This window comes from Colobus angolensis, unplaced genomic scaffold (assembly GCF_000951035.1).
Source record: "Colobus angolensis palliatus isolate OR3802 unplaced genomic scaffold, Cang.pa_1.0 Scaffold256, whole genome shotgun sequence".
Taxonomy (NCBI): Eukaryota; Metazoa; Chordata; class Mammalia; order Primates; family Cercopithecidae; genus Colobus; species Colobus angolensis.
Window position 1 is genome coordinate 2,657,971 of NW_012115777.1, and position 20,804 is coordinate 2,678,774.

General features: G+C 35.3%; 1 protein-coding gene across 1 annotated transcript in view; it reads left to right on the top strand.

Moving 5' to 3' along the window:
• OTOGL (otogelin-like) overlaps positions 1-20,804 on the top strand; it is a 165,195-nt gene that overhangs the window by 22,674 nt on the left and 121,717 nt on the right. Inside the window, exons 8-17 of the mRNA XM_011946963.1 lie at positions 680-885; positions 6,666-6,793; positions 7,141-7,247; positions 12,594-12,700; positions 12,991-13,116; positions 14,382-14,490; positions 15,385-15,431; positions 15,894-16,039; positions 17,186-17,309; positions 18,951-19,128. Coding sequence (XP_011802353.1) covers positions 680-885; positions 6,666-6,793; positions 7,141-7,247; positions 12,594-12,700; positions 12,991-13,116; positions 14,382-14,490; positions 15,385-15,431; positions 15,894-16,039; positions 17,186-17,309; positions 18,951-19,128 — 1,278 coding nt within the window. The remainder of the gene's footprint in view (positions 1-679; positions 886-6,665; positions 6,794-7,140; positions 7,248-12,593; positions 12,701-12,990; positions 13,117-14,381; positions 14,491-15,384; positions 15,432-15,893; positions 16,040-17,185; positions 17,310-18,950; positions 19,129-20,804) is intronic.

The window sequence follows — 20,804 nt, forward strand, 5'->3', positions numbered from 1 at the left end:
TATCCAATTTAAAAATTTTGAGTATCACCTCTACGCAATACTGCATGATAAAGTATATTATATCCCTAATATTATACTTTGCAGTATTAAAAATGTAAGTTATAATTCATCATCCTTTGATATTTTTTAGAAAACGATGACTCATGTCGAGGTGTCATTTTAAAGATAGAAACTTGTATTTCCTTATAACCATGTTTAAAATAAAATTAAACAAAATTAGAACTCAAGCATCATGTTCATATATTTTGACGATTGTTTGTCCTTCAAAATTGTTGAGCAGCATTTTTAGATCACTTTAAATCTCTGGATAAAAAATAATAAATACACTTAAGCTCTAAGTATTTTAAATAGGCAAGGTTATTTTCCAGATTTAAGAAATCGCCAGTATTTAGCAGCTGTGTTTTTGGTTGGTTCAAAGAAGCATCTAATTGTAAGTACAAAATCTAAATCAATATAAGAAAGCAGTATCATTTTTGTTGTATTTTTTTTCAATACTGAAGTTTTCAAAAATGTTGAGATTTCTCCAGAGGATGGTTGCTTTGGAGCTCTTGCTGCACAGTTTATTCAATAATTTCAAGTAATCATTTTATTTTAATTATATCTCAGTCGCTTAAAAGTATGTCATCTGTAATGGAGACTTTATCATCATTCTTAGATAGCTTTTGTTCTGTTTTTCAAGTTTAATATTGCCTCAGACAATTGGACAGGTTTTCATCGAGAAACTAGCTGACTACGTTCTTGTGAAAACAACCTTTGGCTTTTCATTGGCTTGGGATGGGATATCTGGGATCTACCTCAAACTGTCTGAGGACCATAAGGGGAAATCATGTGGCCTATGTGGAAACTACAATGACATTCAATCTGATGATTTCATAATTCTGCAAGGTAAGTGAAGCAGAATAAATGCATGGGTGCCTTCCAAAGCCTTCTTCTTCCCCTGACCAAGTTGTTTGTACCCAGAAGACTTGTCATAGATTGGGGAAAATTTGTGGCTGTCACTTGCCTGCTTTAGTGCTTTTAAGCAAAGATTGAACAGGAAGATATTTTGGTGTAATTCTTGAAAACCATGAACTAGTTTACCTTTGCTAAATTAGCATGAAGCACCTACTCACATAACACATTTTAATAGAGCATTTGCTTTGTGTCAGAAGATTGGGATACCTCTGTATCTGCTGCTTTAGGAACCTGGAATACATTATTGAACAAAACCTTTCATATCTTCAAGTTTATATTCTAGTGATTCAAACCCATTTGGGTCAAATATGTCTATGTTAGGACAAAAATTATTTTTGTATCCCTTCTTGATAGGAATAAATTGAATAATTGACAAATAATAGTTTTGCAAAAATAATGAAATGTGAACAGGAAAGTTGAATAGTAACTTGGAAAGGTTTTATGTACCTACTAGATCATCTATTAAATCTAAGTTATGAAACTAAAGTAATAAGAAATAGGTTCTGTATCAATTCAGACACTAGTGTGCAATGACAATAAAATAAGAGAATCACACACCATAATCATGACTTAGGTCCAAACAAAGAAGGGCAATAAAAAACGAATACTGTTCTTAGTACCGGTGAACTTGGTTTTGAATCTCATTTCAACTTAAGTTCTGTGATTTGAGGAAACTCATTTAATCACTTTTATGCTCAGTTTCTTCAGCTGTAAAATGGGGCTATAATAATTTGGAACTCACAGAGTCATCAGTAATAATAATAATATATCTCGATAATATTTATAACAATAGTTAGTTTGAGCACATAGCTATATTATTCCCAACACTCAGAACATCCTATAAGGTGAGTAACCTTTTCTTTACTCTCATTTACTCTCCTTTCTTTTCTTTCCTTCTCTTCAAGATGAGGTTTTGCTATTTCTTTTCATTAAGATGCGGTCTTGCTGTTTTGCCCAGGCTGGTCTTGAACTCCTGGGCTCCAGTCATCCACTGGTCTCAGCCTTTCAAGTAGCTGGGACCACAGGTACATCATTGCACCCAGCCAGTATTATTTTCTTAATTTTATGATGAGAACACAAGGTGATGTGTCCAATGAAACATAGCTTGTAACTGATACTGTCAGGGTTGGATTACAGACCTGACAGGCTCCCAATCCTATGCTTAGATAAGTTCTTGAGTAATTGCCACTGAAGCTGTAAAGTGCTATATAATACTTTTGTTTTATATTATAAAATTGATAGAGATGATTTGCCCCTATGTTATGTTTTAAAGGATGGTGAAAGGACTACATAGAGTGTGGGCTCTGGAGTCAGACTGCATGATTCAAATTCAGCTTTATCACTTATTAAACTTTATAAGTTTAATGAAATAGTAAGAGCATATACTTCATAAGGGTCACAAGGATTAAATAAGACAATTGGTGTAAAATACTTAGTACAGTTCCTGGCACATAGATAATACTCAATACATTTAATTTAATTTATAGTCATCTCCAAGTATTTCTTCATAAGCCTATAATGGGGCTGAAATAAAAACGTTTGAAAATGTCTCTACATTGCTTTGAGAAGACTTTATTAAAATGCAAATGTTTTGCTCAAGATAATACATCATCAGGATTAGTTTACTAGTAGCTAGAGTGGAGAGCAGGGCTCCAAAAAGTCAATTTCCTCATATGTAAAATAGAGATAATGATAATGACTCTGGGAGCTTCCCAGCCAGTAAATATTGAACGAGAAAATGTAAATGAAAGTGTTTAAAAGTCTCTGAGCACAATACAAATGTATAGTACTGGGATCATCTTGAAATGGTGTTTTGCACCCAGTTGGCATTTGCAATGAGAGGGGTCACAAATTTGGAATCTTGAGACTGTATTAGGAAGTAGGGTTTTGGATGCAAGCAGAATGAGTCAGATGGTAATTGCTGATTTCTTTTTCTTCTGTATCAAAGCTTCATGAAAAAAAAAAAATACTTAGTCCAGTTCTCTGTGTTAGAGTTAGAAAAGACTGCTTTGGGGTAGGCCGGGTGTGGTGGCTCACTCCTGTAATCTCAGCACTTTGGAAGGCTGAGGCAGGTGGATCACCTGAGGTCAGGAGTTCAAGACCAGCCCAACCAACATGGTGAAACCCTGTCTCTACTAAAAATACAAAAATTAGCTGGGCGTAGTGGCAGACACCTGTAATCCCAGCTACTCGGGAGGCTGAGGCAGGAGAATTGCTTGAACATGGGAGGTGGAGACTGCAGTGAGCAGAGATCATCATGCCACTGTACTCCAGCCTAGACACAGAGCAAGACTCTGTCTCAAAAAAAGAAAAAAAAAAAAAAAGGGAAAGACTGCTGCTTTGGGCAACTCCTCCTGGGATGCCCAGGGAACACAGTATGGAGGTCAGGATAGAAAATAACATCTGCTCTTGTTAGAGGCAGGAAGACTTAGATTTGAGTTAAGGGCCAGACAGATTTGTACATTCCAGATAACCTGGAACATAAAATAGTTGTTCACAGTGAGCCAACTGGGCCAGCATGCACAAGGGTGTCAGTGGATTAGAAGTGGAGGAAGACTGGCAGTAGGCAGTTGAACTGAATTATGGCTGAAGTGGCAGAAGGCAAGAAGGATTCCGGAAAGTATATGGGAAAGACCTAAGGAAATATTTCAGCTACTTCACAATGTTATTTACTTCACAGTGTAAGGCAGAGTAATTTTTTAAAAAACCTGACTTACAAAAACTTTGACAAGAAACTGCCTTTCTATTTCCTCCCATAGTATAATAATGCAAGAAAATAGCTACAGATAAGCAGTATTACCTTTAGCTTTAAGAAGCCTGATATTTTCTTGAAACTCAACCTGTATTTTGCTGATTAGAAAAGTCTTTAGAGAAAGTGAGTTTGATTGAATGCCACTGAATGCATAGTTTCTTAATGGTGATTAAAATTGCATTTCTCTCTGCATTCCAACTCATCCTTCAGGGATGACTTCACAAAGAAATTAGACTTGTCAGATTTTCTGTACACATAGGAAGAAATATAATTTGTTGTCTAGTTGAGAATTCTGTTTCCATAATTCATGTCTACATCTAGCTATGCGACAACGTAGAAGTCCTGGTCTACTTTCATTTTTTTTCCCAGCATAATAATTAATAATGCCTCCCTTTCTCTCTCAGAAATGTCCCAATATGGACAATAAATTACTCTACTTAGAGCATATTTTATACAATGTATTTTAATTTTAGTTTAGCAGGCTCCTACACCACCATTAGATATGGATTTAAAAATCTCCTGAGAAACAACTTTTAGGACTCTTGATGCAATGTAAAATAGCTAAATACGTGGTTCAAAAGCAGCAATTAAAGTGAACTCTAAGGGATTGGCCAGGTTGTTTAGTAACATTAAAATTCGAGTGTAAGCATTGAAATAAGAGGGTTTTTAGAAAATATTTTTGTGTCTTCAGACCTCTAAAAAATGTTTTGAAAGGAAATGTAACTATAAGTGTACTTAAAAAGGACATCAGTTTTTCCATTTTTAAAAAGTATATTATAGCAGGCCCGTACTTTCCTCAGTGTGCAACGGTTCAGTGACAGCAGAGACAAAGCAGCAGGCCAGACAAATTAGAAAGCCCTCGGATTCTTTTTGTTCTTGTCTTTCTTTTTTTCTTTTTTCTTTTCTTTTCTTCCTCTTCTTCTTCTTCTTTTTTTTTTTTGAGACAGGGTCTTGCTCTGTCACCCAGGCTGGAGTGCAGTGGCGCGATCTTGGCTGACTGTAATCTCCTCCTCCCGGGTTCAAGCAAGTCTCGTGTCTCAGCCTCCTGAGTAGCTGGGATTATAGGCGTGCACCACCATGTCTGGCTAGTTTTTGTATTCTTATTAGAGATGGGGTTTTGCCATGTTGGCCAGGCCGGTCTCACACTCCTGACCTCCTGTGATCCACCCACCTCAGCCTCCCAGAGTGCTGGGATTACAGGCGTGAGTCACTGCACCCAGCCCGAAAGCCCTAGGATTCTAATAATCTCTTTAATAAATTTCAAAAATTCCCCTATATGTATTCATTCACTTATTTAGCAAATATATTTTGAGTACCTACTATATGCCAGATACTACTCTAGGGATACAACAATAGAACAGCTGAGACAAGCTCTCTGCCCTCATGTAGTACGTATTGTAATGGAAAATAAGATAAACAGAGCTAAATATAATTTTTGTGAGCAATAGCAGCCATGAAAGAATAAAGGTAGAGAAAGAAGGTAAAGAGTGATGGAGCAAGTGTGTGATTGGTGCTAGTCTAGATCACGTGGCCGAGAAAGAGTACATTAAACAGAGGCCTACATCAAGTAAGGGAGGCAACAGTGAGAAGATTTTAGGAAAGAGTGGTTTTGAAGGAGGAAAAACAACAGCAAGTGTTCTGAGGTGGGAATGAGTTTGAGTGTTTGAAAAACAGCACAAAGTCAATATGACTGGAGTAGGTTGAGCAAGAAAAGGTGCAGAAGATATAGGAAGAGCAGAGCGGGGTGGGAGTAAGGGGAGAGCAGGTCCAGCTCATGCAAAGTCTGCTAGGCTGTGGTAAAGTTTAAGATTTTACACCAAGAGAGCAAAGCATTCTTACATATATTAAAGCCCCTCACTTCCCAGTGTTTGGTAGTGGCATGCACACATTATTTTTCTACTTTGAAGATATTCAGAGAGAGTGGCAAACATTTGGCTTGAGATTTCTGACTCTAGTGGTGCAATAGATTGTCATCAGTTGTTGACTTGTGACCATGCCAATCTAGATGGTGGAGAACTCCAATCTCAAATCTGAAGTCTGTCTTACATGGGACTTTGAGATGTCATCTTGTTTGGTTTTGCCAAGTCTTTAAGCTTTGAGATTCAGCCTTTGTCTAAATGGAAGAGGGGAAGGATTAATTTTTGCATCATTCCCTGAACTACTCAGGTAGAGAGACAACTTAAAAACTTGATTTAGAACAGACAGCACTCTGTTATGGAGTCATAGCACTCACTACCAAATATCTGTTTGTTGTTCGTTGTTGCCCACACATTAACTCCTGAATCTTGCCTGAGATTAATGCTGAATTAGCTTCAGTATTGTCAATAGGGATGTCTTTCCTGAGCATGTTTCAAAACACTGTTCATCATATTTAGATGAAATAGATATGCTTTGTAGTCTTCTCTTCTACTGATGTGTTTTCTAGTCTTTCATTTTCTATGTGACTGTCCTCTGAAATGTCCCAAAGAATTTGACATTTTTTTTTTGTGCGGACCCTCCCCACCAAATATAACTGCAATTTTAAAAAGGTTCTTACTAATATTAAATATAATGAGAGAGCTGTCTGATAATTTGTGCACTAAACTTTTATATATGTTTTTTCATTTTACACGTATTTTTTCTCCTTTCAACAGCACTGATTGAACACTGGCAATTAATGCTTCACCGGTGTGTACGCTGTACTCACTCACCTTCAGTCCTTCCCTATGTTGTTTGAATGCAGTTTCCTTTTTCTTTCCAATGGAACTTTTATTTAGTACCCACATTTTGTTCAATTTGTTTTTATTATGCTAAAATAACAAAGGTTTAGATATTAATATCTAATATCACACTGGTAATTATAATGTTACTGAGTTTAATGTTTTGACCAGGAAGTTTGTGTTGAAGAACCGTGTCTATGTTTGTGGAAAATGATATGATCACACCTGTTTGTGTGTGTGTGTGTGCTTGTGTGAAATAGAGGACTATACAGAAGACATCGCTATGTTTGCAAATAGTTGGTCGGTGCAAACTCCAGATGACACCAAATGTGTACGCATACCCTCAGATTTTCCAAATCCATGCTCCAGTGGAATGCCAGCATTTGAGGTAAATTTGATGTGAGAAATGTGGGCATGTCAGACAGAACACATGTATATCTTATTTGTATAATTAGCTAGGCATTTTAGTGTAAGCACAATGTAATTTGAAAATATTATATCAAGGAAATGTAATAGGAAATCACTTCAATTTTAGAAATAGTGAATGTAGTGAATTTCATAAATGCAGTACTCATGAAAATAATGTAGTTAGAAAAATGTTGGTTAAAATGTATAAGTTACCATCTTTTTCCTTGTGAGAACTGAAAATTTTGCAAATAGATGTATAAAAATAGTAGAAGACTATACACATACCATGAAATATATTCTAGTGACTGGCATCTTTTTTTTGCACAGGCAATCTTCTTCAAGTGTCAGATACTGTTGCAGTTTCCTTTTCTGAGCTGCCATGAGTACATTGATCCATATTTATATATTGCCAGCTGTGTTAATGATCTTTGCAAGTAAGCGAAATGATTTGTAGTTGTAATAAAATTTTCTTTATGCAAAAAGAAGACCCATAGCCACTTCTGTTACTTAACCATTTCAGCTGTTCACAAAATATTATGGGAAATGTAAAACATAAACTACAAACAGCTATTAAAAGTTTGCTATATAATAGTCACAGTCTAATTTTTTTTATTGATACATAGTAGATGTCCATACTTTCAGGGACATGTGATAATTTAATACATTCATGTAATCAAATAAAGGGAATTAAGTATGTGTCACCTTAAATAGTTTTCTTTATGCTAGGAACATTCCAATTATTATCTTCTTGCTAGTTAATAATATACAATTATTATTATTGTATATTACATAATATACATTTACATAATATACAATTGATTTATGTTAACTATAGCCCCCCCCCACTTATCTATCCAACACCAGGTCTTATTTCTTCCTTATGTACATTGTACCCATAACTAATCTCTTTTCATCCCCTACCTCTCTCCTACCCTTCCTGGACTCTGGTAACCACCAATCTACACTCTATCTTCATGAGATTCACTGTTTTAGTTCCCACATATGAGTGATATTTGTCTTTCTGTTTGGATTATTTCACTTAACATAATGACCCCCCGTTTCATCCATGTTGTTGCAAATTACAGAATTTCCTTCTTTTTTATGGCGGAATAATATTCCATTGTGTATATATACCACAATTTCTTTATCCATTCATCCTCTGATGGACACAGGTTGATTCCATATTTTGTCTATTGTGAATACTTCTACAATAAACACAGGAGTGCAAATATCTCTTCCATATATTGATTTTGGTTTTTGGGGGATATATACTCCTTGCTAGATTATATATGGATGGTAGTTCTAAATGTTTTACATAACCAGCATGAACAAAATACAGTGGCTCTTAAGCATTTTTATGCCATGACTCCCTTCTGGGAGTCTAGAGAAATTTATAGATCTATTTTAAAAATGGTGTTTGAAATGCACAAAATAAAACACGTAAGATACCAAAGAAAACTAATTCTAATAAAGTAGTTATCAAAATAATAAAAAAATAAGTTTCTGATATATATGCTTTTAACACGCATTTAACTACTCCAGTTTGACATAGTGATTAGTGTAAACAGTGCTTTGTGAGTCTGCAACAATGGAAAATGAAAATAAAAAATATGAAAAAAGGACATATGAGACACATGGTGACAAAGTCACAGATATTGCTAAGAACATTGTGATGTGTTACCTACAGGCATAATTGAAGGAAATGCTAAGTTTCCGTTGGAGATTAGTGAAAATAAGCATGTAATATTTTTCTACCTAAGGTCACAGATTCCTGCATTCTGTCTCAGGTTACGAACATCCAGGATAGGTGGTCGCACAAGCAACAAATTTAATGAGACTCATCATACTGTGTTCATGGATGATAGTTCAATGTAGAACCTACCATAAATTACCCACAATTAAAGTTTTTAAAAATTATTTTTCTTTCAAAACATTACAAGTATATGTGATTACTCATCTTGAACATTCAAGAGTATCTAAAGAAATTTTAATACATTGGCTGGGCACAGTGGCCCACGCCTGTAATCCCAGCACTTTGGGAGGCCAAGGTGGGTGGATCACGAGATCAGGAGATGGAGACCATCCTGGCTAACACGGTGAAAGCCCGTTTCTACTAAAAATAGAAAAAATTAGCCGGGCATGGTGGCGGGGCCTGTAGTCTCAGCTACTGGGGAGGCTGAGGCAGGAGAATGGCGTGAACCTGGGAGGCGGAGCTTGCAGTGAGCCAAGATCATGCCACTGCACACTCCAGCCTGGGCAACAGAGCAGACTCCGTCTCAAAAAAAAAAAAAAAAAAAAAAGAAAAAAGACATTTTTTAATATGTCTGTATATTTTATTTTATGAACCCCAAGAAGTATAAGTGATAGATAGAAACTTTTAAAATAAAGAACCAGACTAGTTTTTAGTTTAGTAAAACCACTAAAATGACATCTTGAGTAGCTCTTTAAGAGGTTTATAAAAGGTGAGAACAAAGAGGAAAGGTTGAGGTAGTATGAAATTGTGTTATTTATAACTACTACTCTTTAATTAAATTGAAATTATTACAAAAATAATAAATATAATATTTCCCAGATACTAAAATAAGCTTATTTGTGACATCTCTTACTTTTGAATAGAGTGCAGTTATACCTAGACTTATATGTATAGTCTCTAAATTTCAAGGATTCCTGAACTAATGCAGGAGCCTTGAAAGAGCCCCCACTCTGCCTAAAATATTGGCTAGTGGCCTTAGTATATATTTTAAAAAATTCTGTTCCCTATTTGGTTTCATTTTTAATTTAAGAGCTACTTGCTATAGCTCTTTTTTTTTTTCTCTCTCTCTTTTTTAAGGATGCCTGTAGGTAGGCCATAGTCCTTATTTAGCCATATATATGGAATTAAAAATTATTCTTATTCCACAGTGGCTCAGTCTCAGACTATTCTCCAATCATCTTTTCAATTGCCTTATCTTTAATATCTTTAGCACCCATTTGTCAAGTAGTCTGAGATAAAATATTGTTTTGTAGGTCCAGGAAATTCATTCTTCATTTTTTAGTTCATGATATTGTTTAGCTGCTTCAACAGCTAAAATGACTGTGACTTAAATTAAATAGAATGTTCATATTTCTCTTATATACAAATCCATGCTGGTTAGTGGTCTTGGATTGGCATTGTGGCTCTGCTCCATGAGTTTTCCAGTGACTGAGTGATCTTGTTGCTAAATTTTTCCTTTTGTCAAGGGTATTATTTTCAATTTCATGGCCCAAACTGCATCACCACTATCATGTCCACATTTTAGCTCTTAAAAAGGGAGGAAAAAACCCCAAAAGGACTGGCATCTTTTGATCTGGAAGTTTCATGCATGCTTCCACTTTTAACCTTTTGGCCAGAACTTGGATACATGGCCACACCTAGGTGCAAGAGAAGCTGAAAATGTTGTGTTTGGCTGACAGCCATCTACTTGGCAAAAACTTGGATGTTCTGATACTAAAAAGAAGGGGGAACTGGAGACAAAAATCGGTCTCTGCCACACCCACTTCATCTGAAATTTCATCATTGAGAAATTAGCATTTTTGTCTTTAGAAATTTTGATAGTTTTTAGACTTTGACTTTTGAAACTTTGATGCTTTCTCCAGGGAAAATAGTAGGATAGAGAAACAACTTGTACTGGCTGAAATCAGCTGACACCTTAAGAGATACCTTTGTGGTAGAGAGACTGGGTTTAGGGGCAAAGCAGGCGTGTAATACCAAAGGAAGGATATTATAATTAAGTGGACACTGATAAAATGCCAGAGCCAGCATTTCACTCCCTTCAATATTTCATTCAGGGCCAGACCTATTTACATTCTTTCTTCCATTCTGTAGGAAATGAATGATTCTCTTCATTTCCTGTATTAGGGGACTGCATCCTGAGGGTCCCATACCATAAGAATGAAAACGTGAATTGGTTGAACACAGATTAATTTCCTGCTTGGGTTATGATAGTGTATTGAATTCAATTCAACATACATCTTTTGAGCATCTATTCTGAGCTGAGTATTTTTCCACCCCTTGGAGAAACAGAAAAAATTTAGACATGATCTCTGTCCTAAAAACTCATATTCTAATAGGACAGATAAACAGGTCTCTAAAAATGACACAGTGCCCTAAATGCAAAGTGCTTTGGATGCAGAGGACAGAACTATTAACTTTATCAGAGAGTGCCTACACAGGCTCCATGGAAGAGATAACGTTTGACTTGGAAACTTGCATGATACTCTACCAATCCTTGAATTATGCCCTCCTGTTTCTGCTTCTAAGAATGCCAAACCCAGCAGCAAGGAAATGATTTTAATTTTGCCATGCCAAAGCCAATTGATGTGAAAACCAAGATTCTTTAATGCCCATTTTTCCTATTAAAGTTATCATTCAAAATGGAAAAAAAAAACTTATTTTCCCCTTAGTAAATTGTAATTTCTTTCTTGATAATAATTTCTTTCTTGCCCAATTATTGTGCATTTTCATGAGGTGTCACATATTAATGTGCCTGTCATGATTCCTAGAATAATGTAGACAACACATGGTGAGTATTATAGCAATAGTTGCATTGAGTTGGAAAACCAATATTCAGCTCCTTTGCTAGCTTTTAAAACCACCATTAATGTAGGAAAGAATGCACATATTAGAAGGTAAATCATAAATGTAACGTCTTTCCAGGAATTTAGCAATTTTAGCCTATACTGTTTTGAAAAGACTTTTCTTGTTTGTAGGTTTAGAATATTTTCTGAGCCTCTGGGGTTTATATGCCCAGTCCTTTTTTCCTTCTAAAGCTCAGTTAATTGGACTAGATAAGCTGCAGGACTCCCATTACAGTAGCACAGGATAAGGGCAATTCGAGATGGTGGCTTTTACAATAGTGACACTGGAAATGTTAAGCCTCATAAAATGCAGCATTCTTAAGGTCATTATCTTCTAAGATATTTAACTATTCAATTTTGAGTTTGGATTGGCTTGAAAACAAGCCCTCTACCTTAGCGTAAATCTGTTTACTTGAAAAGCACCTTGCTAATCTGCTTTGGGAATTTTCAGCGCTCTAATAAGAAATTATTTTGGGGGGAAGCTGCTGAAGTGATTATAAGAAAATAATTAAATATTATTTAGTCTTGGCAAATGTTATAAAAAAATTAGCTTTAGTAATTTAAACTTGAAAGAATTCAAAATCCTCTTTTATGTCTTAAGTTAAATGCCATTTATTCAATCTTTCAAACAACCCAAATGCCCATCTATGATAGACTGGATAAAGACAATGTGGCACATATACACCATGGAATACTATGCTTTAGATTCTTATTGCAAGGACTGCTGAGGAACCATTAAAATACTTCTGAGTACTATAGCTTATTGGTATAGGTTTTATTCCAGTATGTGGACAATCAAGAGTATGATCTTTTGGAAACAGCTTTCATAGTTATTGTTTTTGTTGTAATAGAATTTTATCTGTTTTAATGGGACTTATTCTAAAAGGCCTGGAATGTTGCGTGTGTGAGTGAAAAAATACATACACAGATTATGGGGAAAATGGTATAATTAAAATATAAATCTTTTTCATTACAGTATTCCTTTGGCTCAAGAGAAAAGTGACAAAAGTATTAAAATGCTTTGATAAAGATTATGTCTCTATTATTATTATTTTTATCTTTATTATTATTTTTATTATTATTTATGATTATTTTGCACTCAGCATTTCTAGGGATCAGGACCCCAAGTATGGTTTCTGTCAATATTTCCTATGTGATTCTGGTTCTGTCTTTTCACTTTCTAGAACTGATGATGATGAAACTTATTGTCGAGCAGCCACTGAGTATGCTAGAGCCTGTTCTCATGCTGGCTACCCTATTCAAGACTGGAGAGATGATTTTCCAGCATGCAGTATGTTTTTTTATTTCCCAAGCATTGTGTACTTTCGCAAATTTTGGGTTAACCCTAGAACTCAAAACTCACTGTACTGCTGAATACTAATGAATTGCAAAGATTTGTTATATCTATGAACTTGCATACTTTTTGAAACAAGTATGCATTTTTTTGTAATTAAAAGTTATTTTTTGCAAATACTCTTGTAAAAAATAAAATTACTCTTTTGTAAAAAATAAAATTATAATTTTAAAAAATAAATAGAGGCTAATAAAATTGACTTAAGTTCCCCTGTTTGCCCCTTTCAGCTGATAAATGTGATGATAGCTTTGTCCATCGGGACTGTATCAGTTGTTGTCCACCAACCTGCACATTTGAGAAGCAATGTCTCGGGAGCAATCTCCATTGCCTTGATGGATGTTACTGCCCAGATGGTAAGTGCTTCATGAAGAAACCATGTGTCCACTCATGGAAACTGGTACCCAGTGATCTAAGGATCACATCTTCGTTTTTCTGTCCTCTCACAGGACATTAGACCTATTGCACTTTTCTGTTCTTGTAGAATTTGGTCCTTGAAGTGACGAGGAGGAATGGCTACTTTTCACTGATAAAATGCTCATTACTTTTTAAAGTTCCCAGGAAATTTGGAATCTATAGTCCTGAAGTTACCCATGAGAAATCTTTTGTTCTATCAATAGTTAATGGTATTTAACAATTTATATGACTTCACTTTTTAAAAAAGGAAAGGAAGTTTGAGAGAAAGCCTTCACATTTTTCTAGCACAAGATTTAGTATTGATATAGTTTTAATATTTGAAATGAAAAGTAACTTAGCAAGTCAGAGAGGTAGAATTTAAAATTAGGAATGAATCTGCTATACTGATAGCTGTTTCTAAAGAACGCTGAGGATTTATTCAAACCCTTTTCTTTTTACAGATTAAAAAATAGAATCACAGAGATAAGTGATTTTCCCAATATTCTCATTAACTGAGTGAGGATTACTTGGAACCAGATCTGTTTGGCCTCTGTTCATTGTTCTGTTAGTGCTACTCAAAGTATGGCAGACCAGTCCTAGTTCGAGCTGTTTGTGACCTGTCAATAACAGGATAAGGCATTTGCCCCAGAATGTAAACTCAAGCACCAAAATAAAGTCAGTGCTTTCTCCTACAGTCTTACCATGAAAAAGGTCAGCTGAATGAAACAGTGTGCTTAGTAACATGGCTGATTTAAGTTCTGGTTCAACCTCCTTTACTTGTTGGAGAGAAGTAACAAATGCATTCCCATGGTCTTGGACATTTGAGGAGCCGTACCTAGCTCTTTATGATTCTGTGTGACAGTGTAAATCTTTCTCATCATGGAATGAACAGAAACTAAACTAAAAATGTACTTTCTCCCGCCTTCTCTCCCTTCCTCCCTCAAATGCAAGGAAACACTCTTTGGTTTCCTTTATTCTGTATGGCGAACCTTGAGTTTTTGATGGCAAGTCATGGGATAAGAGAATTGAAAACTACTGAAATAGATCCTTTAAGGTAGCTACTGCCTGAGAGTCAGGTTGTCAGTAATCCCACTGAAAGTAAAGAAATTTGTATTTCCAGCACCATGAGTAGGTGTTCAACAGAAATTGGTTGAATTTTTATATTCAAGAAATACAATTTTTGTTATTTCTTTTGAAATTTTGGTGTGTATTTCTTTTCAAATAGGCCTCATAATGGACAATGGGACTTGCATCTCCTTGGAAAATTGCCCGTGCAGTTTTCATGGATTAGCTTATTCAGTTGGTTCAAAAATTGAACAAGAATGTACTGAATGGTATGTGATCAATGTACAGCCAATTATTTCTGGGTACTTGGCTAGTTGACTACTTTACCGTGACAGATGCTTAAAGGAATATACTCATTACTAATTAGCTTCCCCAAATTCCAACACAAAACTTGCATTTTATTTAAACTCCTTGGGGGAAGGGAAATCTGTATTTCTTTTTATGATGGAATTCTTATCACTTACCTTGGTAATTCTATTAACATCTTGTATCCACATGATGAGTCTGTTGCATTTTCTTATCATTTGTAATCACTAATTTGCACATACTTTTAGAACTTGATGGTGCTTCTGGGCTTCTCTGTTTCATACTGTAAAACATGACTCTCCAGGTCACCAATTTTTGGTCCGTGATTAGAAACATTTAGAATTCCATATTAAATTTGCTAACTAACACTGTTGGCAGACATGAAATCCCTGAAGGACAGTCATAAAAGGAAACAGAGGTCTAAATGTTGTCAGATGCTTTTGCCTTTGGTGTCAGTGTATACAGCTGAAGTGTAATAGGATAACTAACCACGTTCTCAGATGCTGATTCTGTTTCCGTTTTATAGGTACTCTGCTTTTGTCTCTAAAACTCATACCTATGTCAGAGTGGAAGGTAGAATTTGTCTGACATAAGAGGAGATCTCTTCTCTCTTTTTAATATCCGTTGATCTTCACCATAGTCAGTGATTTTTACATATGATATACAAGAGATAATAATTTAGGTGCTAGCCAGCTCAAAATTACCAGTCAATTGAACTTTTGCAGGTATGTTTTTTAAGTCAGATTATTCTGAACCTATAAACATGATATACTTTGCTACATTAATCAATACACTGATGCAAACATTAATACAGTTTCTCTATGCCAATAAATTAACATTTTTATAATTTCTTTTAGTGTGTGTGTTGGTGGAGTTTGGAACTGCACTGAGCATGACTGTCCAGGTAATCTTTTAAAATGTTTTTATAGAGAATGTTTCAAATTTCTTTAAATTGGGGAGAAAGATAGCACTGATCTTTATGAAGACATCTCATATATACCAGGGGCTATAATAATCTGTAAATGCAGTTACTCAGAGGATACATGGAAAATTGAACAAATGACAGCGTTGAGTGGGCAACTTTGGTAAAACTTTATTAAAATCATGTAAATAGTATAAAATCTAAAAAAGTATGTAGAATAAATATCATTTTATAAACACTAAATTAAATGGGTTAATACAATTTAGTCTAGTAAGTTTGTCAAACCAGTAAATTTTAAACAAACACAGTAGGTGTTCAAAGTTTTGATGCATGATTATTTACCCTAAGTTGATCCGCTTTTAAAGGATCAACCTAATCATATCATCCTCCTCCCTCTCCTCCTCTATCTCCACCTCCTTTTCTTTATCTTTGTTTTTTTGGTAGTTCAATGCTCAGTTGTAGGTGATTCTCACTTTACAACTTTCGATGGTCGACATTATTCTTTTATTGGCATGTGCCAATACATCCTCGTGAAAGGAACTGGAAAAGATAAATTCACTATTACTTTACAGAAAGCTCCCTGTGAGCAGGTAAGAACATTTCAAAATGACCAGAGGAATATGGATGCATTGATTTCTAGTTAAACTTGATTTCAGACTAAGAATTGTAACATGAATGGATATAGCTATTTTCTTTAAAACCGAGATGATGTTGATTATTAAGATACATCATTATTCTAGATATTAGAAAGAAGCATTGATGATTATTCTATGACATACCATTGGTTACCTGACGCATCTTGATCTCAGAGATATTAAGCTGTGAAAACAAGTATGTCTTAGACTAAATACTATATATTTAATTGCATTTTCTTTTTAAAAAAGTAGTGTTTGTACGTACAGTTTTTTGAACATTTTATGCATGACTGTACAGTGAGTCCAAGTTTTTTATTTACTTCAATCTAGCTATTTTAAAGAGATTATTTTTGACCATTTTGAACTGATTTCATAGCATTCTAAACAGATATGAATTTCTTAACATATTGGAATATTTATTTATTTAGATCTTTTCTTGAAACAGTAAACTCCTCAATAATTTCTAAATAAAGAAATCCAGGTCTTTCATTCATCTCTCTAAAGCAGGTAGTCAAAATTTTGCCAAAATATTTAAGTTTCTAGTTTTATTCTAATAGAAAATAATTATTTCCAACAAAAATTCTGAACTGCTTTATTTGCTTCTTTTCCAGTTTTATTTTTTCTGTGTAATATATTAGAGTCTGAATTAACTTTCTGTGTAGAAGTCTAATTCTTTTGGTTCTTTGCTTTACTGACTTTAGACATAAAAACTGACTTTTTATGTCTAATACGCCAGTTGAATGAATTTAGAGAGATACTTTACATGCCATGGAAAACATAACTATTGGTACTTTACTGAAAGATGTTAATTTAATGTTCTAAGTAGAATGTATGTATACACATGATATATTTAATGTACTATATAAAGTTATATTTTATTAGGAATGGGGCTACATAAAACGGGTTATGTATCAACTACTGTATTACATTACTTATACTCAAGCCTTTTATATATTAGAAATTCTAATTTATATGTATTCTCTTTCTTTTTTGTTCTCTCCTCTCTCTTTCTCCCCTTCTGCCATCTCCCTGTCTACCTTCCTATCTCTATGACTCTATCTCTCTCCCATTCCTTTCATTGATAATTTGATTTTTATGCAGAATCTTGGCTTGGTCTGCCTTCAGTCTATAACTCTGATTCTGGAGGATGATTTTAACAAACAAGTGACCCTTGGTAGGGGAGGACAAATTCTCACTAGTCCTAACCAAGGCTTCAACCTGAATGGTAAGAAACAATGCTAGTAGTGTACTTTCTTTACATTAAAAAAAAACAAAAAAACAAAAAAAACAAAAAAACAAAGAACTAACACACACCAACAAAATGGGATCTTTTCCCAATGTTAGGCTGACTACCTAACATTTATTGAGTTCCTGTGTGTCACCAGGCCGTCAGGTACAGATAGTGATGATAATCATGTTTATGGGACCTAGTGTTTACCTCAAGTGACCTAGACTTTGGAAGGGAAGAGAGACAAGCAAGCAGCCACTTACAATAAAATGTGATAAACTCAAAGACATACATAAAGACTTTGGGAGTGTAAAATGAGGTGCAGCTCACTCAGCCCTGGAGAAGAGTGTACTGAAATGGTCAGGAGTGTTTTCTGAAAGAGGTTATTGTACAATGATTGTCTCATTGAGCATTTAAGGATAAGGAATTGCCGGGTTGAAGGGAATGGGGAAAATGTTTCATGTAGATCAAGGAGGTGTCAATTTTTGCAGCATATTTAGGGGGAACCAGAACTAGACTGGTATTCCTACAGCAGAGACAGGGTAAAGGAGAATGAATGTAGGTAAGGATGAGAAAGGCTTGTGGAGGAGGCATTTTACATTGTGGATTTCTAGGGCAGGTCCTGTTCATGCCTGCATTCCAGCATAGCTGTTAATAACACTCTCATTCTCAAAAATGTCCTGATTTATCTTACAAATCGCATGCTCACACTACTCAGGTGTCAGGCTAGGGAAGTTGAACTTGATATGAATCAAATATGTAATTGTCATTTTTGACCATTTTTATTTACAAAGAGGGCAATCTCATGGTTCAACCAAATAAATGGTAAGTTTTTAAGGAGGTTTATTTTTTATTTTTTTATTTTTTTTATTTTTATTTTTTTTGAGACGGAGTCTGGCTCTGTCTCCCAGGCTGGAGTGCAGTGGCCGGATCTCAGCTCACTGCAAGCTCCGCCTCCCGGGTTTACACCATTCTCCTGCCTCAGCCTCCGGAGTAGCTGGGACTACAGGCGCCCGCCACCTCGCCCAGCTAGTTTTTTGTATTTTTAGTAGAGACGGGGTTTCACCGTGTTAGCCAGGATGGTCTCGAGGGCTGGGATTACAGGCTTGAGCCACCGCGCCCGGCCTTTTATTTTTTTTTTATGGTAGATGACTATGACAACAGTGTAGAAGTGACTTTGAGAGTTGCTAGACAGGAAACATGGACAACAGTTAGGACGTTATAAAAGTAAGGCATGCAAGGAATGAGGAGGAGGTCATCTAAGGCAGTAATGATAGAGATGGAGAGAAGAAGAAAGATTGAAAAAACGTTTAGGACAAAAGCCTGAACTTGGTAATGAATTGGATTTCAAATGTCTAAGGACTGCCTCCTTCCTTGTGAGATGCTTGCAAACTGAAAGTATGTGTTGACCTGAAAAACTATTAAAAATGGCTGCTAAGGGAAAAAAGGAGAGGAATAGAAGGGAAAAAAGGCAGCCACGGGTGGCAAAGATTGACCCTGAAGCACAGGCAGGAATCACTAGCCTGCCTCCCCTGCTTCCCTTGTATCTGGGGAGGAGAGTCCTGGTGGTGTACCCTAGCATTTCAGAACATCCTCTGTGAATGTCAAAGCTGATTTACATATGTTCTTTTCCTGCAGGTGTTGTTGAAATTCAAACTCTGTCATCCTTATTTATACTTCTAAGAACCACATTTGGTTTAAAGATTCTGTTTGCTATAGATGGGGAAAGAATTTATATTCAGCTCACTAGTGCATGGAAAAGAAGAACATTAGGTCTGTGTGGCACTTTTAATGGGAACATAAGAGATGATTTTCTGTAAGTATGATTTCTGCATAGTTAACATAACTTGATGACTGATCATTTAAAGGATATAAATTCATTAAAAATGTTTACTTAACTAATAATAGCTTAGCTGGCATTATTCCAAGAGATTTACATAGGTCATCATATTTAAAATGTAGAGCAATCTCTGATTAATATGTTTATTTTATAGATAAGAAAACTAACCAAGGTCTCAAAGTGGCAAATAAATCATTCAAGATCACTTAGCTCACATGTAGTGGAGCTGGGCTTTGGATTTAGGCAGTGTGGTTCAGCTATGCTGACTGCTCCCCACTATTCTCTTTTCTACCCCTATCAACCTTAACGTATTTTATTTTTGAAACATTGCTGCCTAAAAACAAAAAAACAAATAAACAACAACAAAAATAACAGCTCAATATTATTATGCATTAGTGGTAGTGAATGATACTCTATAAATATTGATATCATTTGGTATTATTAATACCTCTAAAGCAACATTTTTTTTATCTTGCTAGATATTGTGATTGTTAGTGTTTCATTGGAAGAGAAGCAACAATATATATTTGTACCCCTTGTATTAACCAGGTACTTTTCACCTATGTGTGAAAAGAAGCAGTTTATAATTTAGTGTAAATGCTTTGCACACTTATTATCATGCTAAAAGCACAATGGGAGCAATTTAAGCAGTAGGCCATGGTTCTCATCCTCACGGAGCTTTGTGTTGCAGATCAGGAGAGGATAGCAACCTTTAAGAAATATGTGGAATCTAAAATAGTTGAAATCACAGAAGCAAAGTATTATAGAATAGTGTTTGCCAGGGGATAAGGATCGGGGTGGGAGTATGGGAGGATGTTGGTCAAAGGGTACAAAGTTTCAGCTAGATAGGATGTGTAAGTTTGGGAGATGTTTTGAGATCAATTAATTATATAATGACTATAATTAATGTAACACGTACTTGAAAATTGCTAAGAGAGTAGGTGTTAAAAGTTCTCATAACAAAAAATAAGAATGTGAGGTGATGGACATGTTCATTAGTTTGACTTAACTATTTCACAATGTATACCTCAGAACATCATGTTGTACTCTGTAAATGTACATGGTTTTTTTTTAGCTATACCTTAATTTTAAAAATAGCTAAAAAATGAATATTTAGTGTTAGGCAAGGATCAATCAACTATATATATATATATCAATTATTATATATAAAAATCAACTATATGTATATAAATACTGAGGTGATTCTAAAAATTAAGTGTTGGGGTTTTTGATTATGGCTCGAAGAACAGTAGAGGGTTCATTTTGGGCTGGGCAGCCAGGGAACATTTCATGGAGAAGCTACTCTCCAAATACTGTTTTGTTTCTTTTTTCTTAAATTTAATTTTATTTATTTTATTTTTTTCTTTATTTTACGTTAAGTTCTGAGATACATATGCTGAACATGCAGGTTTGTTACATAGATATACATGTGCCATGGTGGTTTGCTGCACCTATCAACCTGTCATCTAGGTTTTAAGCCCCACATGCATTAGGTATGTGTCTTAATGCTCTCCCTTCCCTAGTCCCCACCCACTGACAGGCCGTGGTGTGTGATACTCCCCTCCCTGTGTCCATGTGTACACATCGTTCAACTCCCACTTATGAATGAGGACATGTGGTGATTGGTTTTCCGTTCCTGTTATAGTTTCCTG